Source organism: Neolamprologus brichardi, chromosome 10 (genome assembly GCF_056152115.1).
Source record: "Neolamprologus brichardi isolate AB-2024 chromosome 10, ASM5615211v1, whole genome shotgun sequence".
In the NCBI taxonomy this organism is placed as follows: domain Eukaryota; kingdom Metazoa; phylum Chordata; class Actinopteri; order Cichliformes; family Cichlidae; genus Neolamprologus; species Neolamprologus brichardi.
The window spans coordinates 5431127-5456387 of record NC_142113.1 but is presented as its reverse complement, the minus strand read 5'-3'; the positions used below and the strand labels follow the sequence as shown (position 1 = coordinate 5456387).

Below are 25261 nucleotides of genomic sequence, written 5' to 3'. Positions count from 1 at the left end.
CCAAGTACTTGCTCAGAGGGGTTCTTTTGATAGTTAGGGTTTTCTATCTATTACAATATAAATATATTCAATATATGTTGCTTTGAGGCGATTGCTCTAGTGATTTGTTGACATATAAATAAAAATGAATTGTATGACACTGACTTAAATGTGTTAGGTGTAACAAACCTTTTGCCCGAAGGCTTGGAAAACAGGGTCGAAAAAGAACAGATGACTGCACAGATGCTTCTCCTGAATAGGGATGGGTACCGGTACTCGGTGCCATGATGGCACCGGTTCTGACATAAATGGTAGTAACCAGACCGAAAAGCAGCGCACATTTCGGTGCTTTATTTCTGTGCTTTTTTTTCCTGAGCTGTGATACACTTTCTTCTTCCTTACATTTGTATTGGCGGTTGGCAAACAACTGAAAGGTGCATTACCGCCACCAACTGGTATGGAATGATACACTTTAGATTCTAGCCAATCATTTTACGTTTCCGAGGATAGTAGGCGGGTCCAGGTACGTACGTTCTTTTAGAGCAGAGCTACAGATTAAAAATGCCCAAGGCGAAGCGGTCAAAAGTCTGGCTGTACTTCACAGCAAAAGATGCAAACTCAGCAGCCTGCAACAAGTGCTTTAAGCTGATACTGTGATACTGTGCAAAGGAGGTAACACCTCAAATCTGATGAAACTCCTGGCGACGCATAGCGTTTTTTTTAAAAGCCGAAAAATGCGCCGTATTTGATAGCTTGCTGCAAGACCTCACACCGAGCACATCTACTGCGGGTGTGGTGCCTGTTATCGGACCCGGAGTTAGCAACATCCCCCAAAAACCCGAAGAGGAGAGCCCTGGCCCCTAGCCCTGCCAGTGTAGCAGAAATGATGACGGATGATGATGCAGCAGCAGCCGTTCTTCTTTGGGTCAGTAGCTTAATGTTGTTCGTGTGTAATTTACGTTGAGTAGGCTAACCACGTTACTACATTAATGCATGTAAGGTGAACTAGCAAACACCATCGTAGTTACATGTGGCTGTCTTCTTGTTTGATGGCAGATACTCCCTTCACCCTGGCCAAAAAGGCTAAAATGACCAAAGAAAAAGTGGAAAACAGCTAAACATGAGAGGTTTTTGGACAAAGTTTGTGTTTTTTCCATTGTTTAAGCACTGCTTCCAGCCAAGAGTGATACCATATATGCCCCATAGCTGCAGAAAAGGCTAACATTGTTATCTTTTTACAAAAAAACAGCTGAACATGAGAGGTTTTAGGACCAATTTTGTGTTCTCCATTCTTTAAGCACCGGTTTGAGCACCGGCACCGTTTCAAAAGTACCGGTTTGGCACCGGTATCAGATAAAACCTAAACGATACCCATCCCTACTCCTGAAAGACTTTTACTGATAGTTTTTTCCAGCCACTTCTACCCCTTGTCTCGGTAGCATACCCTAAAGCTCCAGTAAAGTTAACTCATACTAGACACTGTGTCACCTGATGAAGGGAGATATCATACATCTATTAAGGCTAGAATAATAAATTGGCAGTTAAATTACTTCAATGGAGTTCTATGTCATGTCCTTATTTTCTGTTTTAATCCTGAGTTTTATTTGTTGTTATCTAAATGTTTGTTCCCTTTTTCCCTTGTGTGTTTCCCCTTTTTATATCCAGTTTTTCTTGTCTGTGTGTGCTTATTCTCGATCTCTCTTTAATTACCCCTTCTGTTTTATTTTGAAGTAGATAGTTAAGGATCTTGATGTGTTTTTACTTTCATCATTTGTTCTTTTTCCTGCCTTTGTTTTCATTTTAATGAGTTAATTGAATTCACCTGTGACTTATTATTACACAGCTCCTCCTCAGTCTTTTTCATGACATCTTCGTGCACTGCTTTTTAAAATTGATCAGTCTTTTTGTTTGACTTTCATTTGCCAGTCTTGGGTATATGTGGGTGACTTTAAGAACTTTACTGCCATTTGCAGTACGGCATATTCCACTTAAACACAGGGTGGCTGTAGCTCGGGAGGTAGAGCAGGTCATCTGACTCCCCCAGTCTGCATGCCAAGTATCCTTGGATGAGATGCTCTCCAGTGCATCCATTGCAGTGTAAATGTTAGTTAGTAAGAATTTAAACGCATGGAAGGAGGTGAATGTAGCATGTTGTATGAAGAAAAGCGCTCTATAAGAATCAGTCTGTTTACTTGCATATAGCAAGAAGAATATACAGTAGAAGTAGTTTATAATTTGGAAACAAAGTTTCTATTATATGCTGGGTGCATATTCATATTTCACGCTTAATTTAAGTAGTAAAATTAAAGAAACATGACAAAAGTTAAAGTATTAGCTAGTAAGATGTAGTATTTAGGTGTGTGGGATACATATTTAATCAGTATTTCATATTTTATGATACTCGTCTCATTAGTGTAAATTGGCACACCAAACTAACCACAGTTTTCTAAACTCAGCAGAAAGGTGCTCAGTGATCAGTTAAGACAAAGTGTATGAGGATACAGAAAGATTACACAAAGCTTCTGTACATTTACTACAATCTTCAAGTCTATCTTACTTTTCCCGTCCTGCAGCCTGAGACGGGTAGAATAAGGAATGTTAAGGACACTTTAAAAAGAAACCTTTCACTGCATCTGATGCAGATGTGTAGACTTGTATCTACTATGTTAATTGTTTGTAAAATAATTACTTCCTCCAAACCATCAACGTGTCTTTTAGACCCCATTCCTACAAAACTGCTCAAAGAAGTCCTGCCATTGATTAATTCTTCGATCTTATATATGATCAACCTATCTCTAATAATCGGCTATGTACCACAGGCCTTCAAGGTGGCTGCAGTTAAACCTTACTCAAAAAGCCATCTCTAGACCCAGCAGTCTTAGCTAATTATAGGCCAATCTCCAACCTTCCTTTCATATCAAAAATCCTTGAAAGAGTAGTTGTCAAACAGCTAACAGATCATCTGCAGAGGAATGGTTTATTTGAAGAGTTTCAGTCAGGTTTCAGAGTTCATCACAGCACAGAAACAGCTTTAGTGAAGGTTACAAATGATCTTCTTATGGCCTCTGACAGTGGACTCATCTCTGTGCTTGTCCTTCTTGACCTTAGTGCAGCATTCGATACTGTTGACCATAATATCCTGTTAGAGCGATTAGAACATGCTGTAGGTATTACAGGTACTGCACTGCAGTGGTTTGTATCATATCTATCTAATAGACTCCAATTTGTGCATGTAAATGGAGAGTCCTCTTCACACACTGAGGTTAATTATGGAGTTCCACAGGGTTCAGTGCTAGGACCAATTCTGTTTACATTATACATGCTTCCCCTAGGCAGCATCATTAGAAGACATAGCATACATTTTCACTGCTATGCAGATGACACCCAGCTCTATCTGTCCATAAAGCCAGATAACACACACCAATTAGTTAAATTGCAGGAATGTCTTAAAGACATAAAGACTTGGATGGCCACTAACTTTCTGCTTCTTAACTCAGATAAAACTGAGGTCATTGTACTCGGCGCTGAAAAGCTTAGAAATATGGTATCTAACCAGATTCTTACTCTGGATGGCATTACCTTGGCCTCCAGTAACACTGTGAGGAACCTTGGAGTCATTTTTGACCAGGATATGTCCTTCAACGCACATATTAAACAAATATGTAAGACTGCGTTCTTCCATTTGCGCAACATCTCTAAAATTAGAAATATCCTGTCTCAGAGTGATGCTGAAAAACTAGTTCATGCATTTATTACTTCCAGGCTGGACTACTGCAATTCATTATTATCAGGATGTCCAAAAAACTCACTGAAAAGCCTTCAGTTAATCCAAAATGCTGCAGCAAGAGTACTGACAGGGACTAGAAAGAGAGAGCATATTTCTCCTGTTTTGGCTTCCCTTCATTGGCTTCCTGTTAAATCCAGAATTGAATTCAAAATCCTGCTCCTCACATACAAGGTCTTAAATAATCAGGCCCCATCTTATCTTAATGACCTTGTAGTACCATATTACCCTATTAGAGCACTTCGCTCCCACTCTGCAGGCCTACTTGTTGTTCCTAGAGTATTTAAAAGTAGAATGGGAGGGAGAGCCTTCAGTTTTCAGGCCCCTCTTCTGTGGAACCAGCTTCCAGTTTGGATTCGGGAGACAGACACTATCTCTACTTTTAAGATTAGGCTTAAAACTTTCCTTTTTGCTAAAGCATATAGTTAGGGCTGGACCAGGTGACCCTGAATCCTCCCTTAGTTATGCTGCAATAGATGTAGGCTGCCGGGGGATTCCCATGATGCATTGAGTTTTTCCTTTCCAGTCACCTTTCTCACTCACTATGTGTTAATAGACCTCTCTGTATTGAATCATATCTGTTATTAATCTCTGTCTTTCTTCCACAGCATGTCTTTTATCCTGTCTTCCTTCTCACACCCCAACCGGTCGCAGCAGATGGCCGCCCCTCCCTGAGCCTGGTTCTGCCGGAGGTTTCTTCCTGTTAAAAGGGAGTTTTTCCTTCCCACTGTCGCCAAAGTGCTTGCTCATAGGGGGTCATATGATTGTTGGGCTTTTCTCTGTATCTATGAAGCGCCTTGAGGCGACATTTGTTGTGATTTGGCGCTATATAAATAAAATTGAATTGAATTGAATTGAATAGTTTGTCATTATATTAAACATGTTTTTAATCGATTTGACTGTTTTTCACAAACAATACATTGTTGGAGACACTCATGCACACTCTACTGTGGACACAGGGGGACACAGGGGGACACAGGGGGACAAGGGGCTCTGTGGAGCTCTAACATACTCGTGGTAACAACTACATGTGAATAGCATAGGTCTGCAACCAAAAAACTGCATAGGAGTTTTTGACTGTTTCACTGAAATCGAGAAAAATATTTTTAAAATTCCATCACGTCAGATTTTCTTGCAAAACTCAGGTTTTTAGTTTAATTAAGCGTACAATTTCCCCTTTTAAACTGAAATCTGGTATCCTATACTTGAGTCAAAAAACCGTATCCAATAATGATTAATTTAATATTTCTAAGTGTGAGACTCAAAGGAAATAAAGCGAAAGGAGGAGAGAAGAAGAAAAGTTTTCACAGACAAAAAGAGTGAACATGTAGTATTAAATATATCATGAAGGAATTGTTTTTTGTTTCTTTGTTCAATTATAAGAAAGATTATGCATGGTTAATTGTAATAAAATATTAATTTTTTTTATCGGTGTTGTGCTTTTTTAATGTAAACTCCTCATGTTTTGCAAAAAAAATTTTTTTTTTTTGCAGACCTGTATAATCATTGAAAAACATATAGTTATTATTAAACCCTTTACTCCCTGGAGGTACTTGTACCAAATCAGGCCACATCACCAAAACTGTCACCAGAGCTGGTTTTAAAAGGTTACAAATTCTCTTCATGTTCACGGGACTTAAATAGATGTAACATTAAATTCTGTTACAAAGTCAGGAGAGTTGCAGTTGAAAAGTTTCAGAAAACTTCCAATAATACAAGTGTTTACTTGACATGTTGCAAAGCTTCATTTTATTTAGTTAATTTCCCTTTACACAGAAATTTCAATTTGGAATAATCAGGTAGTCTAAATGAAAGAAACCACTACGATTTTAGCTAACGTCAGCACTAACTGCCTCCTTTCGTAATTAGTTTACACATTGCTCAGATCACAATGTCAGTTTTTTCTCACGTAGCCTACGTACAACTGTCTGTGTTCTAGAACAAAACACTGAGCTAACTTTATGAGATAACTATCTAAAAAAGTGGAAATTATTAAACCCCGATTCTTTTGTCCCCATGACAGAACAGAGAAAACCGACTCATAGTGTGTTAAAATATTGATATTTCTTTTATTCATTCATCTTCCGGAAGAGAGAGACCTCTGCACAGCTCAAACGCCAGTTGCAAGAGCTCTCTAACATTAGAATCATAAACTGTGCCTCATATAGGTTTTATTTTGGTACTTTACACGTCACACATTCTCAAACATTGCTTATATGGCAAGTTCCTCATTTCAGTGTCTTATCTATTAATATGACTGTGCACTAAAACTTCCTGTTTTTCAGTCTGGCTGAGCACTTAGTTTGTGAGTTAAAAGTGGCCTTGCTCTACAAGCCTTTATTAAAGTACATAAAACAATATAATAGGAAAATAAGGATACTAAGGATATTGATTTCATGACAGTTCTCCCCCTTTTTGTGTTTTGTAAGAAACACAACATAATTCCTAATTTATCCCATTAAGTTTACTTCAATACAATCCAATTCAATTTTATTTATATAGCGCCAAATCACAACAAAAGTCGCCTCAAGGCGCTTCATAGATACAGAGAATTTATTTATATTTATAGTTCCCAAAATATTCATGGCTGCCGACTCCTTCTCAGCTTGGAAAACTCCCATTTAATCATATAAGAGATAAATGGATGAATGATTTAAGTCAAACGAGAGGGAATTATTTCTGCAATGTAACGATCAGAGGAATGAAATCAAACAGAAGCAAGGGAGAATCCCTCTCACCTCTCATTCAACTCATGTCTGTGGCCAAACATCAAACAAATGTAAACCCATTCAGGTCAGTGAAATCCTGGATTTAGCTTGGTGTCAACTTACTGATGTCTCAATTTCACTGTAATCACTATCTTACCAGCATATTCCGGGTCCACATGAGGAGGGTAGAAGCGAAAGTTGATGAAGAAAGGGATGGGCATTCCATACTTGAACCACTCCACCACATAGGGCTGGCCGTTCAAGGGATGGGAAACGTCGCATCCCAGGATGACGTTTTCTCCTGCACGTGCTGTCACAAACTGGGGCTCCTCTCGCACTCCGTGGGCACCTGTGGAAACAGTAACAGGTAACAGTTACAGGTAAGAATCCAGCTTACACACAGACAGACTGTAAAGTTCCACTTTGGAATTAAATCCACCATCTGAGAACTTTTTATATGTGGAGTTTGTATGTTTTCCCTGTGTCTGCATGGGTACTACAGCCTCCTCCCACAGTACAAGGAAATGCCCTTAGTGGAGTCGCGTTACCTGGTGATTCTAAATTGTCCAAAGGTGTGAATGGTTGGCTGTCTCTGTGTTAGCTCTGCAACAGACTAGTGAACTGTCTAGGGCAGCGGTCCCCAACCCCCGGGCCACGGATCTGTAATGGTCCGTGAGTCGTTTGGTACCGGGCCGTGAGAGTTGAGGCTCAGGTCTGAAGTTTATGGTTTTCAGGGTTTTTATTGTTAACTCGGTTTCCCTGGGGCTTTTCCCGTGTTGTACAACGTATCTCTTATTTTGAAAGAAATATTTACATGTTACCATAGCGATCAGAGAGCATTAAGGGGCAGAGAGGAGGACGTTACTCTCAATGTTGTTGGCGCATTTCAGGAGGACGCTGCTAATAAAGTTACACGATTACACAGTAAAGTCGCATTTAGAATAGAATAGAATTAGAATAGAATAGAATTCAACTTTATTGTCATTGCACATGTCACAGGTACAGGACAACGAAATGCAGTTTGCATCCATCCAGAATTGCTTTAGCCATGATATAGATATATTACAATATATATTAGCAATAATATAGATATGTAAGTATATTACAGAATTTATTATTATATTTACAAAGTACCACAGTTTTTGTCTTGTTGTATCATTTTATTTTGTTGTATTTATCCGCGACACCTTAAAGGCCGGTCCGTGAAAATGTTGCCTGACATCAAACCGGTCAGTGGGGCAAAAAATTTGGGGACCGCTGGTCTAGGGCAGCGGTCTCCAACCTTTTTTGCGCCACGGACCGGTTTATGCCCGAAAATATTTTCACGGACCGGCCTTTAAGGTGTCGCGGATAAATACAACAAAATAAAACTAGTACCGGTACCGAAAAAAAGAAGATTTATTCATAACACACGTGAAAAGACCAAGGAAAACTGAGTTAACGATAAAAACGATAACAAAATAACGCTGAAAACCGATAAAACCCTGAAAACCATACATTTCACACCTGGGCTTCAACTCTCGCGGCCCGGTACCAAAAGACTCACGGACCGGTACCGAGGGGGTTGGGGACCGCCGGTCTAGGGTGTACCCTGCCTTTCTCCACTATGGCACCATTGATAGGTTCCAAGATGGATATTAACATGTCCATGTGATAGCTGTTGGCATATAAATCAACAAAGATTTCTACACTTGTCTCTAAAACAACAGGTCAGGCTGTATGTATTTCAGTTGTTTAGTTATTGTAGCCTTTTATATACCTTCTTGTTTTTCAGTTTATTAAACACTCTTTTGAATCTCTGTCTTTAACTCCTCATACTTGCCCTGTAGCCAGATATACTGAGCTTTCTTCATAGTACAGGCCCCAGATCATCTATAAAACACAGTCTACCTGCACACTGTTTGTCACAACAATGTAACAGCCCAAAACATATGCAAGTTTTGCAGCTCAGACAGCCAGGGCAGTTAGATGCTCAGTAGCTGTCATGGCTCTAGTAGTATCTATTAGACTTTAGTTTTTTTCTGCTATCAACATTGTTCCTTGATATAGTTGTTTATAGTAGTATTTTTCCCCATATGTTCTGTGCTTAACTCTAGTTTTCTGTTATTTTGAATGGTCCTGTTTTGGTTGTAATACAACTGATCCTTTTATAAAAAATAAAATAATAATAATTGTTGCTCCGCTCCATAATAGGCTAGTGATGATCCGTCTCAACCAGCTCATTTGATAAAGTTCTCCATCTGGAGGCTATCGTGACATCAGCCAGTTTGAAGTAAACAACAAAGGTGCCTGCTAAGCTCATTTCAGTGGTTTAACAGAAACGCCACAGCAGAGATGGTTGAGATTAGCAGGAAATATAGCAAAAAGCTGTTTAGAAACCGAGTTCCACCCAGGAAGTGAGTGTTTTTGTGTGATAACACAAACCAGGGCTTAGCTAAAAAATTCCATCACTCGAGATGCAAAGACCACCGGTGACAAATCCAATACACAACCAAGGCCACTGGGCGGTTGATAACAGCGAGATTAACAGCGCTTTCAGACACATGAATGTGATTTATCTTGTGAGAATCTTTTTCAACTGACAGAAACAGACAAAAACATGAAAGAGGTGATGTGACAGTAATGTCCCTGATGCTCGATAATGCCCGGTCCTTTAAGGTTTTTCTTTAAGCATTCGCTCTGTTCACTCAGGACCGGCGCTCACATTGATCCCAGGCTAATTACCATGTAGCTTGGTTTTATGAGCGGAAACCCGGTGAGGTAGCATTTTACCAGTCAATACAGCTAATCAGATGTACTCACTGCTCATTCCTCTGTGGCCACTAAGGAAGCCAGGCAAGCAAACACAATCTACTGCGCACAGTTGATAGCCTGCTGCCCGTAGCGCTTCTAATTATTGAAATTAAACAGTGGAAGGCAATGTGAGCCAACAGGATTTTATCTACTATGTACAAATAATCAAGGGACAGCTCACTAGTGTTAGTACTGTATTCTGTAGAAAGACCTACTACAAATGTGAGTCAGCAAAAACATTTTCAGACACTGATAAAAAAAAATGCAGTCACTGTTATTACTGTGAGCTGAAGCATCAACTGCTGAAATATTTAGAAACCAGTGATTCGGTGAGTGGATATACTCAACCTAAAGCTCAACCTGGTCCCACACAGCACTATTCATTTTTTAGTTAATTTAAAAGTAGTCCTACAAAGGACTATAGTAAAGACTCTCTATATGTTGTAAATACCAAAGATTACAACTGATTATAACTGTGCTTTATCATCCATCTATTCGCTTCCGCTTATCCTTTTCAGGGTAGCAGGGGGTGCTGCAGCCTATCCCAGCTGTCATAGGGCGAGAGGCGGGGTACACCCTGGACAGGTCGGCAGTCTGTCGCAGGGCAAACACACAGGGAGGGACAACCATTCGCACTCACATTCACTCTAAATTGTGCATTCATACACAAACTATGAAACAAATATTATCCAAGGAGGTTTTTTTGGATCCTGGCTTCCTTATTCTGGGATTGTACCCAGAAAACATGAGGTGCACAAAAAGTGACAGAATGTTTATTGATATGGGTTTGTTACAAGCAAAAAGATTAATTGCACTAAAATGGAAAAAAAAACAAGGGAACCGAGTATCACACAGTGGATAAAACAAATGATGGTGGCTTTGCCATTGGAGCGGATAACATGTATACTGAAAAGGAAATTGGATGTTTTTGAGAAGGTGTGGAGACCATTTGTGAATTTTGTGAAGGATTTGTATTATCTGAGGAGGACGAGGACTGAGGTCAATGACATTTGATTTGGGATAATGACAAATTTAGGCCTTTAATGGAGTGATAAATCTGACGACGTTTTCTTTTTGCTGTCTGAGAGGAGTGTATGTTCATGCAGTATTTAGAATGTTGGACTGTTTGTAAATCATTAAAATGTAAAAATAATAAAGATATTGTTGGAAAAAAAGATTGTGCATTTATACGTATGGGCAATTTAGATTTTTCAGTTAACCTATCCCCACAAGCTGCATGTTTTTGGATGGTGGGAGGAAGCCGGAGTACCCGGAGGGAACCCACGCATACACGGGGAGAACATGCAAACGCCACACAGAAAGACCCTGCTGGCCAGATGGTGGAATTGAACTCAGAACCCTCTTTCTGTGAGGCAACAGTGCTAACCACTGTGCTGCCTTGTGCTTTATCATATTTACCTGAAACCATTCACCAATGTGTTTCATGCAGAGGTGCTGAGTATTTATCATGAAGTGTAAGTACTGTTAGTGGAAACAAGCAGAGAGCGAGCTGTATTTCCAGGCTAAAAATAAAATAATGAAGAAATAAATATTTCCACAAAGCTGTTCAATGCAGCACAATGTGGAATAATATGGAAAAGGACACGTTGGCAAAAAAGTTTGAGCTTCTGTTGCTTTCTTTGAGGGGGAGAAAGATGTCGCGATGGACACAGAAGAAGAAAGAGGAACGTGTGAATCAGAAGCAAAATGATACCACATGAGCCCACCTCTCCTTCGACAGTGGTGCCGAGTGCAGTAAAGAAAAGGTTTATTAAAACAATATTAAATAATATTAATATTAAAAGGATGCTTTCTGCTTCAGCCCCATCATCAGACTGAAGACCTCTCTAGTTTGCAGTTACCAATAAGTGTGTTTGTTGTGCAACACACCAAAACAAATCACATTGATCTAGTAATTGAATACCCATTCAAGACCAGCTATAAATTCTCAACAGCGTTAACCCAAATTAAGTCTTCACCCAACAGCCCGAGCTTTCAAATGCATATTAAGGCTGGGGGAGGGAAGCACGCAAAGCTTCCACAGTCACCTTGAACTGAGGTCACTACGAAAAGCAATTAATTGTGTAAGTTTAGCACTGAACAGATGATATTTATCATATAATTAGACCTAATCATTACTGTCAGACTAATGACATAAAAAACACAAAGTGAAATGTAAATCAACAAATATGAGGAGAGCTAGGCTTCCCTAAACAGCGTGGGGTATCTCATTGAGTGATTTATTACCAGGCCTTTCATTTCCCATAGAATGCATTAAATAACACATTTATGTGCTACATGCAGAGTATCTTTATACAGCACGGCTGAGAGGCAGTCAGTGTGTATCAGAAGCAGCCTGTGGATTCGTGGTTTGATGTGTGTTCTCATGCTTGCTGGAAGAACTGGCTAATAACTGAGCGAGTGTGATTTTCCTATTGGTGCACCCCACACCTCTGCAACCCCACCCCCATCCCCTCGCTAACACACACACACACACACACATCTGCACACGCACTACCTCTAGCAGTGCTATGTGTTGATTGGCTGCTGGTGACATCATCACAGATAGCACAAAACAGCCCCCTTGGAAGGTATGACTTCACTGTTTATAACTGATGAGACAGAGAGGAGCAAGAGACAGACAGTGAGTTAAATCCCCATCACCACCATAAGGGTTTAGCTCATTTACAATCAAAGACCCAGGGGAGGATACTGTGGCAAGGTAAAACCACTGAGGTGTGCATACACACACACACACAGCTCCAAGAGAGTAGGCAAGGTGGAACAAAAAGGGAGGGTTCAGGGTATTGGGTATTATACTGTTGCCAGGAGGACTGCAACGCTTGAGTACAGTAAGTTGCTTCAAAGCCACAATCAGATTATAAAGTTTAGTGTTTAATGAAGGGTGACACAACAAGTCAGCAAAGTGCATGTTTATTCTAATCTCAAATGACTGATCACTTACAAAGGTAAACTGTTTTGTTTTTTATTTCAATGTGACTAAGAAAAATGTCGGTAGACTATGGCTGTATCCCAATTCAGGGTCTGCAGCCTTAAAGGCCGCATTTTAAGGCCAATTACGTCACCGCGACGAAGGCTGTCCCAGTTCGAAGGCTGCTCGAAAAGCGGCCCTCAAATGCGTCCTTCATTTCCCTGAATTTTAAGGACGTGGCGGTGTAGACTTCGTGGCCCAACATATCCCAGAATGCATAGCGCGGCGGTGGGTGTGGATAATTTAGCCGAAAAAAACGGCAGATGACGGGCGCCCGAAGAGTAAACTTTAAGTAAGTACTGAATATTATGTCACTTATTTATGTGCAAATGTTTAATAACGAAGAACATTAAAACATTACTGTTGGCCACATGTCGGCAAAGTTATGTGACATTAGTGACGTTTGTACTAACTTGGTTTTAAAGCCTTTACTTTAAAATATACGCCGTTCAGTAGCTGAGCTTAATCTTACAGAGAATGATCAAAGCTCATGTAGAAACAAACAAATGAACAAAAGATTTTCTCCTTCATTTCTGTCAAACAAAGCTGTATGAAACGTTTCCAGCTGTTAGTATCATGGTTGCTAGGCAACCTGGGCAGCGCAACGGAGGCTAGACCGTCCCATTTCACAAGCCTCGCACTTCCGGCCTTAGCGGTCTTTAAGTACCTTGAGGATCGTTGAGGCTGCGTACTTTAAGGCTGCAGATCCTGAATTGGGATACAGCCTATGATTGGTACAAAGAGAGAGGTGGCTGATATGGCGGGGAGAAGGAAGGTAGATATAGTGGGAAAGTAATCCCAGTATTATTGGAGATGGGTTCAAGCAGTTCTACCATGGTGTAGACAGGAAGAGAAATGGAGTAGGTGAATGGAGGGACAGACAGGATATTCAGTTTGAAGTTGGACAATGAAGTTATGATGCTTAATGTTGTCAGTGCATACGCCCCACAGGTTGGATCTTGCTGAAGAGAAGGAGGACTCGTGGATGAAATGATAGTGTCTCCTTGAGGAGAGATTTCTGACTGGAGAAGATTTCAGTGGAGGTGTAGGTGAACAGAACTGTCCACCCTTCCAAGTGTCAACATAATGTTGTACACAATACAACATAAACTCTTTTTAGCTACATCCTATTATGCTTGCACCTTCTTTCTGAATCTTATTTGAAAGTTGAACTTAGTATACTGTGGTGGTAATAAAATGACAGTCCTGTGAAATGAATGGAAGCATTATTTAGCCCACACTCAGAAACCCTTAATAAGCATGAAGCAATTATTTTGAGTACAATGGAACTGAAATATATCAAATCAAAGGTTTATTTATTCAAAGTGCTTGCTATAAACTGTACATTTAATTTGACCTGATTACATTAAATTTAACCTTTTGCATTGAATTTTGGAACAAATTTTACATGTTATTAAAATAATTAATTAAGCATTTTGGGCAGAATTTAGTGTGAAGCACATATTGTACAACAAAGGATATAATATTCCACCAATGGCTACAACAGAGCTCACTGAATTCGCAGGAATTTAAGAGTAGCACTTCAATAGGATGCCACTGTTGCAACAAGTCAGCTCATAAAATGTCTTTAGATATTCCACCATCAACTCTAAGTGGTATTATTGCAGTGTGGATGAACTGAGAAGTAACTCAGTGATGAATTGGCATACCACACAAAGAAGAAGTCGCCAACACTCTGTGAAATCAAAAACTGCGGAGTGCAGATTAACATCCATGTAAAAACTGTGCATCGGGAGCTTTGGTGCATGGGCCGAGAAATGAGTTTGAAGTTGTAAAATGAAGGGGAGATGTTGATTGTCGTCCGTGCATATGGCCAACGGGTTGGATGTCAGTTAGAAGATATAAGATATATATATATATATATATATAATATATATTTCACTCGCTGGGCTCACGTCCTCATTTTATGTTTGACAGTGTTTTTGTAGGTAAAGGTGAATGGCTTGGACATAAATTGAGCTGCTGGTTGGGGAAGGCCTCGAAGGGACCTGGCAGATCCCCGTGTACTAAACAGAAGTGAAGAAGATAAAGAATTGATAAGGGGAGGGAGGGCGGGGCATGTAAAGAAGAATAAACAGCTTATCGGACTGGGGGAACCTATATAGATGAGAACCGCAAGGAGCGTGTTTGGAGGCGTGGTCCCGCTCTTTAGTGTTAGATGGAGTAAAGTACAAACCCATGCATCCTTTATTGTTCTCTATTATTATTGTTGTTATTTGGTGGTAGTGGCATTTAAAATAGCATTTACAAATAGTGTATATTAACTCTTAATATTTTTCCTTAAACTATACATGCCCAACAAATATGTTAAAATTTTAAAACAGCATCGAAATGTCTTCAAAACCCAAAACATAGGAGCAGACAAGAGCTTGACATCAAACACAAAACAATAAAGTTAAGTGTGCACAACCATGTGAACTGCAGTGTATTTGTTGTGAAAGGAACAGTGAGGAACAATGCAGTCTAAATCTGCGTACTGGAAGAAAAATGTAGGAAAAGGAGGAAAACTGAAATCTGCGATTGCAAAGTCATATCTACAAGCTAAGGGGAAAAGCATAGCTCATTGGTGTTTGTCAGCTTGTGCTCCAACCCTCCGATACACAAGGGTGGCTTAAAACACTAATGCTACCAAAGGATGGGAGACTTGACCTAATTCTGGGTCTTGGGCTCTCATCCCTCATCATTTGAATTTAAATATCTTTCCAGTGTGCATGCAGCAGCATCTGATTCACCATGAACTGAATGTGTTGCAGAAAGTCTTTATATTGCCTAAAGCTTGACGAGTTTGACTACGACAAGCTTTTAATTCCAAATACATACTGCTTTCAGTCCACGCAAACAACCAAAGCCACTGGTTAAAGTGACCGCACCTGGCAAAGACTTTCAGCCAGCCTTTTTGATTATGAGGCTCCCATTTACAAAATGTCTATAAATCCTGTCCACTTTTCCTGGCACTGATGCGCTGATGCATGTCATGTGTTGATTCCAAGATCATCAGTTCAAGCTCAACTACATTGTGCGACTGCCTAAATGGACAAGTCAAATCCCTTCTGGACAAAGGTTTTATTATCTGACGAGAAAATGACTGTTTGGCAACAATGACAGAAAGTATGTTTGGAGTAGTTAAAAACACTATAGCGACTCAAACATCATAGAGCATAGGTGTCAAACTCTGGCCCGCGGGCCAAATTTGGCCCACAGCCTAATTACATTTGGCCCGTGAAGCCATACAAAATTACTATTACAGCTGGCCTGCCAGTATTATACAGTGCATGTACTGCTAATACTACAATTCCCAGAATGCTCTGTTTGGTGTTTTGGCACGTCAGTCAGGACCCATTAGCACCCTCTCCTCTGTTGACCATAGTCATAGCAACCATGCAAATACTGCCATGCTACCTATCCCAAAATGGAAAAAAGAAAGGCAGAAAACAGGAGCTTTCAGGACAGGTGGGAGAATATGATGAAAATTTGATAAATGATAAAATGATAAAATTTAATTCAGAAGGCTGCAAATACATTTTTTATTTAAGAAATAAATTCCACTGATGTGCTATTTAATTGGAATTTTGATTTTGCATGTATGCAATATTAAGTTATATATACATTTATATAATATATATATATATATTGTTTAGTATTAAGCTTTGCTTGTTCCATATTCAGTTTTTCAGCAAAACTTGTTTGAGTCCATAAGAAAAGATTTCTTGTTATATTTGGAGGAAGATTTTTTTTCAATGAATATTAATGTTAGCCCGCGACTTTGATCCAGTTTTGAATTTTGGCCCATTGTGTATTTGAGTTTGACACTGCAACTTCACTTCAAATAAAACAGATGGTTGAAACATGGACACAATTAGGCATTCCAGCCAGACAATGATCCTTAACACACATCAAAACTGGTTTTAGAGTAGCTAAAGCAGGCTAACATTAAGCTCCTGGGTTGACTTTCCCAAAGCCCCGATCACAGCCTTATTGAAAATTTGTGGACTACACCTAAAAGCCAGGTCGATAACATGAAACCAACCAGTTTAATCGAACTTTCTCAGTTCTATCCAACCAGAATCCCATCTCGACCTGAAGTCTTTGGCTGCAAAGACATCAGGTCGAGGCGTAACTTGCTAAGTTACGTCAGTTAACCAAATATCGCTTAGCAATGTTAGTGTGAGTATATGTTTATATTTGCAAATGTATGTCTATTTATACCTACACAACCCTGTGTGGATTAGAGAAAATCCAAAATAAACTCAAACTTAAGCACGCAGTTATTATTTTCTGCACAGCCAGCTGAAGTCTCAGCTAGCAGCAGCCATGACGTCAGTTTGACAGCAAATTGTTTTGTACAGTGCCATTTCTGCAAGGAACAGCAAGATGGATATAAAATGGTCCACAGATTTGTCTGTGAAGTGTCTGTGAAGAGGACAAAGAAGTGTGTTTAAGCCTCTTACCTCCTGCTGACCGTCAGGAATTAAGGCCAAACAGCTGAGGGTAGATCAGCAGACATTCAAGTTAAAGAATGTTCATAAAGAAGCAAGGGCAAACAGCTCTATGACTATTTCACTCTTTAAATACTGACAATTTAATAAACAAGTCTGTATTTCAGCAGGCAGATGGTGAAAACACCACGTTCATTATGTAAACCCCAGATTTCTTTATGCTATAGTTTCTGTATTGTCTGTTGTTTTCGTGCCTGCAATGTGTGATCAACCTCTGGCAAACCTAGACCTTTGGTGCAATTTTGTTTGGGAAGATGTAAACGCTCTGATCAAACTGCTGTTTCAGCAGGGTAATGATGGAAAACTCCCAAGTTAATCCTGGCACAAACCTAAATGAAGTGAAGCAGTGTATTCTCATCAAGAGAGGGATACAGCTATCAGCATGTGTTACATGTTCCACTCTTTTTCTCTTTAAGTAACTTTAAACAGGTCAGGATCACATTCCACCACTGGAGGAAATACATATGTATTTCAGCCCACCGTGTTTTTGGTAGGAACACTTAGGCAGGACTAAAGACACTGTTCAGCATCCACATCTAAGATAACTCCTCAAACAAAGTCAGACATTTCCTCTCAGACAGATGTAAGAAATGTCGAAAGTGCTGTGTAACAGGTGTAGTCGTTATGAGTCTACATTTTGCAAACACCAATCTGAATCCAGGTATTTCTCCGGAGCCAAGGCCCAGGGAACGGATTCAAATGAATTCGACACCCCTGCTCTTGTGTATCAGCCCACACAGCAGTAGTGCGTGTGGGCTTCTCCCCTAATTAGCAAATTCCCACATGAAAATACAAAAAAAGAAAATAAATGCAGCTCTCGAAGCCTACAAATACTTTAATAATTACTTAAAACAATATCAGTCTTACAGCTAAGGAATGAGGGGGCGTGGTAGAGGTAGAGCAGGTCAACTAATAGTCAGAAGACTGGTGGTTCAATCAATGGCTGCTCCAGTCTGCATGCCAAATATCCTTTGGCAAGATACTCCATGTGTGAATGTTAGAAAGCACTTGATCATTGAAAAGGGAGCTTGTGTGAATGGGTGAATGAGGCATGTTGTATAAAGTGCTTTAAGTGCTCAGGTATAGTAGAAAAGCCCTACATAAGAACCAGTCCCGTTACCAAAGCTCACAGAAGTGTGACAAAACACGCAAAATACACAAAATGACCAGCACTGCTCCTGTGTGACTCAGAACATGTTACTTAATTGCAAGATGTTTGAATTCTCTTTTAAACTACTGTAATTTACTCTTAGGAAACCACATTTAAAATGTAAAACCGATTTAGGCAACATATATGCTGTCAATGTGTAGCTTTAAAGTTTTCATGCTTTAAGTTTGATCAGGTTTTCTCTTTATTGCAGCCAGTGCCACCCCACCAGCCATCTCCAAACGCAGATTTGTTTGGTTTACCCCAGACCTTCCCTGTATTGCCCTGAGTGTCATCAGCTTTTTAGAAATCCTTACAGCTTAGAGATTTACTAATAGTCTACACCAGAAACGCTTTGCTGTCGTTAAAAAGCTGCTCTAGCTCTATCCACTAGGGCTGGGCAATAAAACGATAAAGATAATTATGATAAAACAACTTTTTCTCCATAGAAATATGACACATTGTCAACATAAAGTTGGTAGAACTCCTTCTGTCCATGTTCTGACGGATAACAAGAAAGGCAAATGACAAAGACAATCATGTCATGCCAAACCAATTAAGTTAGCAGCTCTCATTTTTCAGATGACACTTTCACAGATGCACATGGAGTATAAAGACAGAGCTAAACAGCTGTCATACTCTACAACATCACATGAGCCTCACTGCCCACTTCATTGAAATACTACTGTCTTTCTTTACATTTTAATTCAGTTCATATATTTACCAGAAGTAGAAGTAGGATCAGCAGGTATAGTTTCCCTCTTCCCTTCCTGATTGTTGGGATTTTACCTTGCAATATAAAGCGCCTTGAGGCGGCTGTTGTTGTGATTTGATGATATTAATGTAACAAATTCCAGATAAGTTTGTCAGACTGACATTTGAACGATGAAGAGGAGGAAAACTGTCCTGGTGAATGATAGGATATAATCTTTTTCAGATATGATCATCTACAGTGGATTTCTTTAGCTGACATGAGTCTACAGTAACAGTAATTTGTATTTTGACTCCATTAGTTACTCCAAAAAAGTAACAGTACTGTAACTTGAATATATATTGATTATGTTTTTTTTTTTTATCTTTAATCAGTAAATACTTACTCACATAACATGTTGAATGTACACTGTTGTTTGTCGTTTTTTTTTTAAAGCCGAGAAATGCGCCGTATTTAATAGCTTGCTGCGAGACCTCACACCGTGCACATCTACTGCGGGTGTGGTGCCTGTTATCGGACCCGGAGTTAGCAACATCCCCCAAAAACCGAAGAGGAGAGTCCTGGCCCCTAGCCCTGCCAGTGTAGCAGAAATGATGAGGATGATGATGCAGCAGCAGCCGTTCTTCTCTGCGTGAGTAGCTTAATGTTGTTCGTGTGTAATTTACGCTGAGTAGGCTAACCACGTTATTACATTAATGCATGTAAGGTGAACTAGCAAACACCGTCGTAGTTACATGCGGCTGTCTTCTTGTTTGATGGCAGATACTCCCTTTACCCTGGCCAAAAAGGCTAAAATGACCAAAGAAAAAGTGGAAAACAGTTAAACATGAGAGGTTTTTGGACAAAGTTTGTGTTTTTTCCATTGTTTAAGCACTGCTTCCAGCCAAGAGTGATACCATATATGCCCCATAGCTGCAGAAAAGGCTAACATTGTTATCTTTTTACAAAAAAACAGCTGAACATGAGAGGTTTTTGGACCAATTTTGTGTTCTCCATTCTTTAAGCACGATTTGAGCACCGTTTAAGCACCGGCACCGTTTCAAAAGTACCGGTTTGGCACCGGTATCGGATAAAACCTAAACAATACCCATCCCTAGTTGGCTATTCATCAGACAAAAGGTCACCAAACTGCTGGAAATACTGAGCATTCTATATGTAGGACATCTTACTAACAGCAGTTTTGTACTCCTCTCACGATCGAAGCAGGTGATAACCAGCTTTGTGCCAATTATCTAGGATTAGTGATTTTAGGCTCTCTGAACCATGATACTGGAAAAAACTCCAAAGTCAAATATCCTTGTGATATAGGCCCTTTCAAAAACAATCACTCTGAATGTGAAACAAACTTGTTAATCCTGCTTTGTAAATCCCTTTTATCGCGTTAAACTCCTAATTCTCTGTGCAGTAGCAGAAATTATTTTTAAAGTACCACTTATCACCTGCTGGTAGCGACAGCTCTGACCGGAGCTTAGTGTCCTCTGCAATTTAACGCCAGCTGATGGGCCAACACAACAGATGTTTCTATCTTTGAACTGCATACATAAACACAAATGTACGTTTTCTTTCCTTCTTTAAATAAAACAAAATATATTTTTTCTGTTATCAGAGAAAATTATGCTATGATGACAACACCACTGGAGTACATTGGGTCTCATCGGCTGTGATGCTGTTCAGTAACTCTGTGGTGTCATATTAACTTCCATCTTGCAGCGGTTCAGGAGCAACAAGGCCACACAGACAAAGATTTTAGTAATAATAGATCCTGAGCATCATCAGACCTGCATCCAACCTGCTTTTTTCAGTGTATTCTCCCTGTATTAACATTACATAACCTGGAGGCCCTGCTGCTCCAAAACCACTCGCTGTTCTTTTTGGCTGCTGCTGAAGATTACACTAAGGCCTGGTGTAAGCACTGAGCATTAAGCTAGTTTTAGAGGTGAATGCGAATCAACAGCACTCAGCTTATACAGTGCTGTGTTTTTCCTAATATTACATTTCAGGTTAAATATTACACAAAGATAACCAGAGTAAATAGAAAACGCAGTTTTTAAAGAAGGATTTAATTTATTAAGGGAAAAAAAACAGACCTACCTGCACCTTTGTGAAAAAGTGATTGTCCCCTACACTTAATAACTGGTTTCGCCACACTTGGCAACAAGAACTGCAATTAAGCATTTGCAATAACTGGCAATAAATGTTTCACATCACTGTGGAGGAATTTTGGCCCACTCTTCTTAACAGAAACGTTTTAATTCAGCCACACTGGAAGGTTTTTGAGAATAAACAGTGTTTGAGGTCATGGCAAAACATCGCAATCAATTGGGGGGGGGGTTGTTTTGATTGTCCTGCTTTTAATATGTTTTTTTGTTTTGTTTCGGGTCATTCAGAGGTGCTCTTGCTGGTGTCTTTCCAGTCACTGTCCTGCTAAAATACATAAGCCAAGTGAGCCTGAGCTCCAGACTAGAGCAGGGCGATATGACCAAAAATATTTATCACGATATACATTTGAAAATTTGCAATAACGATATAACTGACGATATAATTGACACTAGAAAAAATACTTTACAACTCCACAACTTTGATGTTTTTTTTGCACTAATAATGTATTTTCACTTAAACAAGCAGCTGTTTTTTTCTGTGCATTAAAGTTGTAAAATTTAACAGTGCAAATGCAAATTCCTTGCTGACAGTTTAACCAAAAGGCATTTCCAGTGGAAATTGGACGACATATCCTCAGCATAACCATGTATAATATCCACAAAACTTAAAAAGAGGTTATACACACACAATACGGTAATATTATGTTGAAGCACAGTACGTATCACTCCGCCAGGCTCCTGCCTACGATAGCCGTAATGCTCCGACAATCCATCAAGCGGTGCGGCTTCGTAGCTCAGCAAAGTCGTACTGAAACATTTGACAGATTTTCGAGCGCCGTGCACATAAAATTGTTTCGAGGTCAGTAAACACAACCAGAGTTCATACATAAGGCACACGGGATTATAAACTGCACTGTCGATTTTCAGAAAAATCAAAGGATTGATTTTAAGTGTGCCATATTTTCCAAAACAACACGGTAATACCGACGGCCAGCTAGCATGCTCTACCAAAAATAGTGCTTTGTTGTGTATCTGACGGACGAAAGCTAAACCAGTTCCACACCACTGAAGTTGCAGCATTTTTACAAACTAATTCTGGTTCATCTGTTTCATTCAACGATCAACTTTCGCCCTTCTTATTCTCCGTATGAAATGCTATGTATTGTATTCACAAATTTAACATCCAAAATTCATGGTTTTTACATTTTTATCTTTTGCACTTGGCAGGGAGTGCTGTAATGTTTTCCCTTTATGACAGAGAGTACTTCTTACAGCCATGGATAGTGGCAAGAGGACAGGACAGTTGAAAGAACTGGGGAAGGCGTGCAGCAATTTGATCCTCTACATTAGTCAAAGTGTCTTTATTTGTCTCGCTTTGAAGAAATTTGCTTTGGACAGAGCAACACCACCCAGACCCACTGCACTCCACATAGTGCAGTGGGTAAATAAATAAATAAAGATACACATTACTCTTTACAAATTAAAGAGTTATGTGTAATAAATTTTTTTTTTGAGCAACAACAGCAACACATTATTATTTCTTCTTGTCAGGTGCTGGCACTTGGTCAGGACCCGTATCGTAAGAACTGAAACCTACAAAAGTCTGCGTTAGGAGTCAAAGCAGGAGACAACCACAGCAGTTGAAGATCTGCTCGGTAACAAGTTTGTTTACTCCAGAGCTTAAACAAGTTAAATATTTATCTAAACTGCTTCCTCTTGCTGTGTGTATATATACAACCCACTCTTCTGTCTGACCCACCAAACAATTAGTAATTAGTTTCATAGCATCCAGATAGCACTACAGTGATGTTCAATGTACATTACATTGAACTAAATCACTGAAATAAACTCTTTTGCAATCAAAAACACACATTAAGGCAAAAACAGACTTTCAAGCTCAACATTACATGCCCTGCTATGATGACAACACCACTGGAGTACATTGGGTCTAGTGATGCGCAAATCATGAACGAATCGTTCAATACTCGAGAATCACTTTACTGACTCGTGAATCATGATTCACAAGCCCAACTGACTCACTGACACATCCCTGTTGCTGTTAGCAGCAATGTATCTAGCTTATAATTAAAATTGTGGGGAAAAACACAACATCCAGTATCGTAACAAAAAAATTTCTACTCTGAACTGGAAGAAAAAACCCTGAGTAGAAGCTCACATCAAGACAATAGCTCCTCGGTTCACAGTAGCATCGCTCTGCTAACATGCTAACAGCACATTTGAGCTACTCACCCCCTCCGTTCCTGTGCTGAATCGTAGAACGAACGAATCACTCACTCACTCACCCCCTCCCTCCTGGCTCACAGCTTCTTCTTCTTCTTCTTGGTTGGCAACCAATGTTAAGGCGCATTACCGCCCCCTGGCTCACAGCTCAGTGGACATTTAGATGAGAAAATATATATTTAACACATTTAAGGAAAATACTAATAAAATAAAAATAAAAATAAAAATAAAAATAAAAATAAAATAAAAATAAAAATAAATAAATGTTTATTAAGCAATTTTGATAGGAAATTGCTTAATTTTAGAAATGTTTTTGCTCTTTTTTGCTCTATAAAATAGTTGTTTTCTTTTAGAATCATTCATCTCAGCAGTAGGATTTTCATGAAAAGAGAAACAAATTAAGTTTGAGTGAAAATGTACATTTTTTTGCACTCTCTGGTCGACTGACTCAGTGAATCAAATGACTCAAAAAATCCGATCACTTTGGTGAGTGACTCATTAAAACTCGATTCAGTAAAAAGAATCAAATTTACCATCACTAATTGGGTCTCATCATCTGTTTCAGATGTTGACTGTCTTAATTACACTGAGCTGACCCACATACTGGAAACTGACGCTAGCAGCACGCTTGCCAAGAAGTAGTTAAGGGCAAGATTTAAATAAAAGCACTCACTACCAATTAAAAAAAATAGTGTGATCTCATATACTTTCATAATCCCTGCGATACATTAGATAAATGAAAACATTTCCCCCACACATAGACGGTACTCACGTACAGCTGCCGAAATGCCAGCTTAAAGCTCCAGTTTGTTCACCTGTGTTGCTCCTTCACATGTGTGCACCTGCTTACTCAGCAGTTATGCGTGGCTGTCGCTGCTCTGACAAGGTCGTGTCGTTAGGATCACTGTAAGAATCACCTTTAACTTTTTCTTTCCCTTAGTCTTGTGATTTTACACACAAAAATTATGAATGGATAATTTAGGAAAAATACAAATACAACATTTGCAACAACGTACTCCAGTTAGATAATAATCCAGGATTCCTGAAAGATGCAGCAAACACATCCTGCATTGTCTGCGAAACGTGCCCATCAAATGTTCACAGTAAACACATTTTGGTGGTAGAGGAGATACAGTGCCAGCTGCTTTATATGTCTCTATTTAGACATGACAGCTATTCCCTGCCCACCTTAGGTCCAGAGGGTTCTCTCACTGCTCTGCACACAGGTAGCTCTTCTCTCCATCTCTCTAAAAAGCTCACTGCCTTTCATTCTTTCAATCTCTGCATATGAACGAACGGTATAATAAAGGACGACCATCTCTCTGAGCTGCCCTTGCGTTGTGTATGTAACCCATATCAACTACTCCCTGTCACATGACCCACGTCAGCTGAAAGAAAAGGACCAAAAAGGACTCTTAACAAAAGGACTCTTGCGCAGAAAATCACAGCAATTAATTTTTTAATTAATTGTGGGCATTTGTTTATGTTGTGTGTTGCATTAATTATTTTGTTCCACTTCCCCTTTCCCCCATTTATTCAATATATTTTTGGTACAAGATATTGCAGTCTTTGGTCTCATCATTCACACCATCTACGCTCCATAAAGAACTATTTCTTCTGCGCGTCAGTCAGTAAACTCATCCATTGCAATAAAACTAGTCCTTAAAAAACTTTGCGTTACATGTACTATATTTCAGTAATCAACACAAAGCATCTTGTGAGAGCTCTTGATTGATCCCGTCTGTGAGAGAATTGTTTCTTAACTGATTTGACTGTGATGGGAAGAAATGTTTCACATCTACAGAAGATCAAAGAGGCAAGTTGTTTGGACCCAACAATCAGACCAGCCACTGGGCAAAAGTGGGGAGGAAAAACTCCAGAAAGGCAGAACAGCAGTTTGCTTCAATTGAGAACTACATCTTGAATTTTACAGCTACTGATTTATTTTTTGGATCCACGTCAAGTTCCATCAATACACCAAAGTGCCAAAAATACTCCAAAGCCAGACACCGATGTAGCCAGTTTGCCTGTTATATACATTTTATACAGGGCCCATGTCAAATAATGCCTCTAGAATTCACATAAGTATCAGGGTAAAGATGTGAGGTAGCACAACTGAGGCTATTCTGAGGTATCTTATGGCCCTATCCAATAAATGTTTAATGGGTCTAGAGAAGTCAGCGTGGAGGAAGCTGACTGTGCTGCATCAGTAGGCCACGCTGTAAAATGAGACAGGGGAGGAAGCCAGGATGGTGGGGGTGGGCAAATGTGATATGGAGTACAGGATTC

General features: G+C 39.6%; 1 protein-coding gene across 2 annotated transcripts in view; it reads right to left on the bottom strand.

The window, feature by feature from the left end:
* LOC102776043 (protein turtle homolog B-like) overlaps positions 1–25261 on the bottom strand; it is a 161858-nt gene that overhangs the window by 118838 nt on the left and 17759 nt on the right. For both annotated transcript variants that reach the window (XM_087847107.1, XM_087847106.1), the window contains exon 2: positions 6629–6820. In XM_087847107.1, the coding sequence (XP_087703233.1) occupies positions 6629–6820 (192 nt within the window). The remainder of the gene's footprint in view (positions 1–6628; positions 6821–25261) is intronic.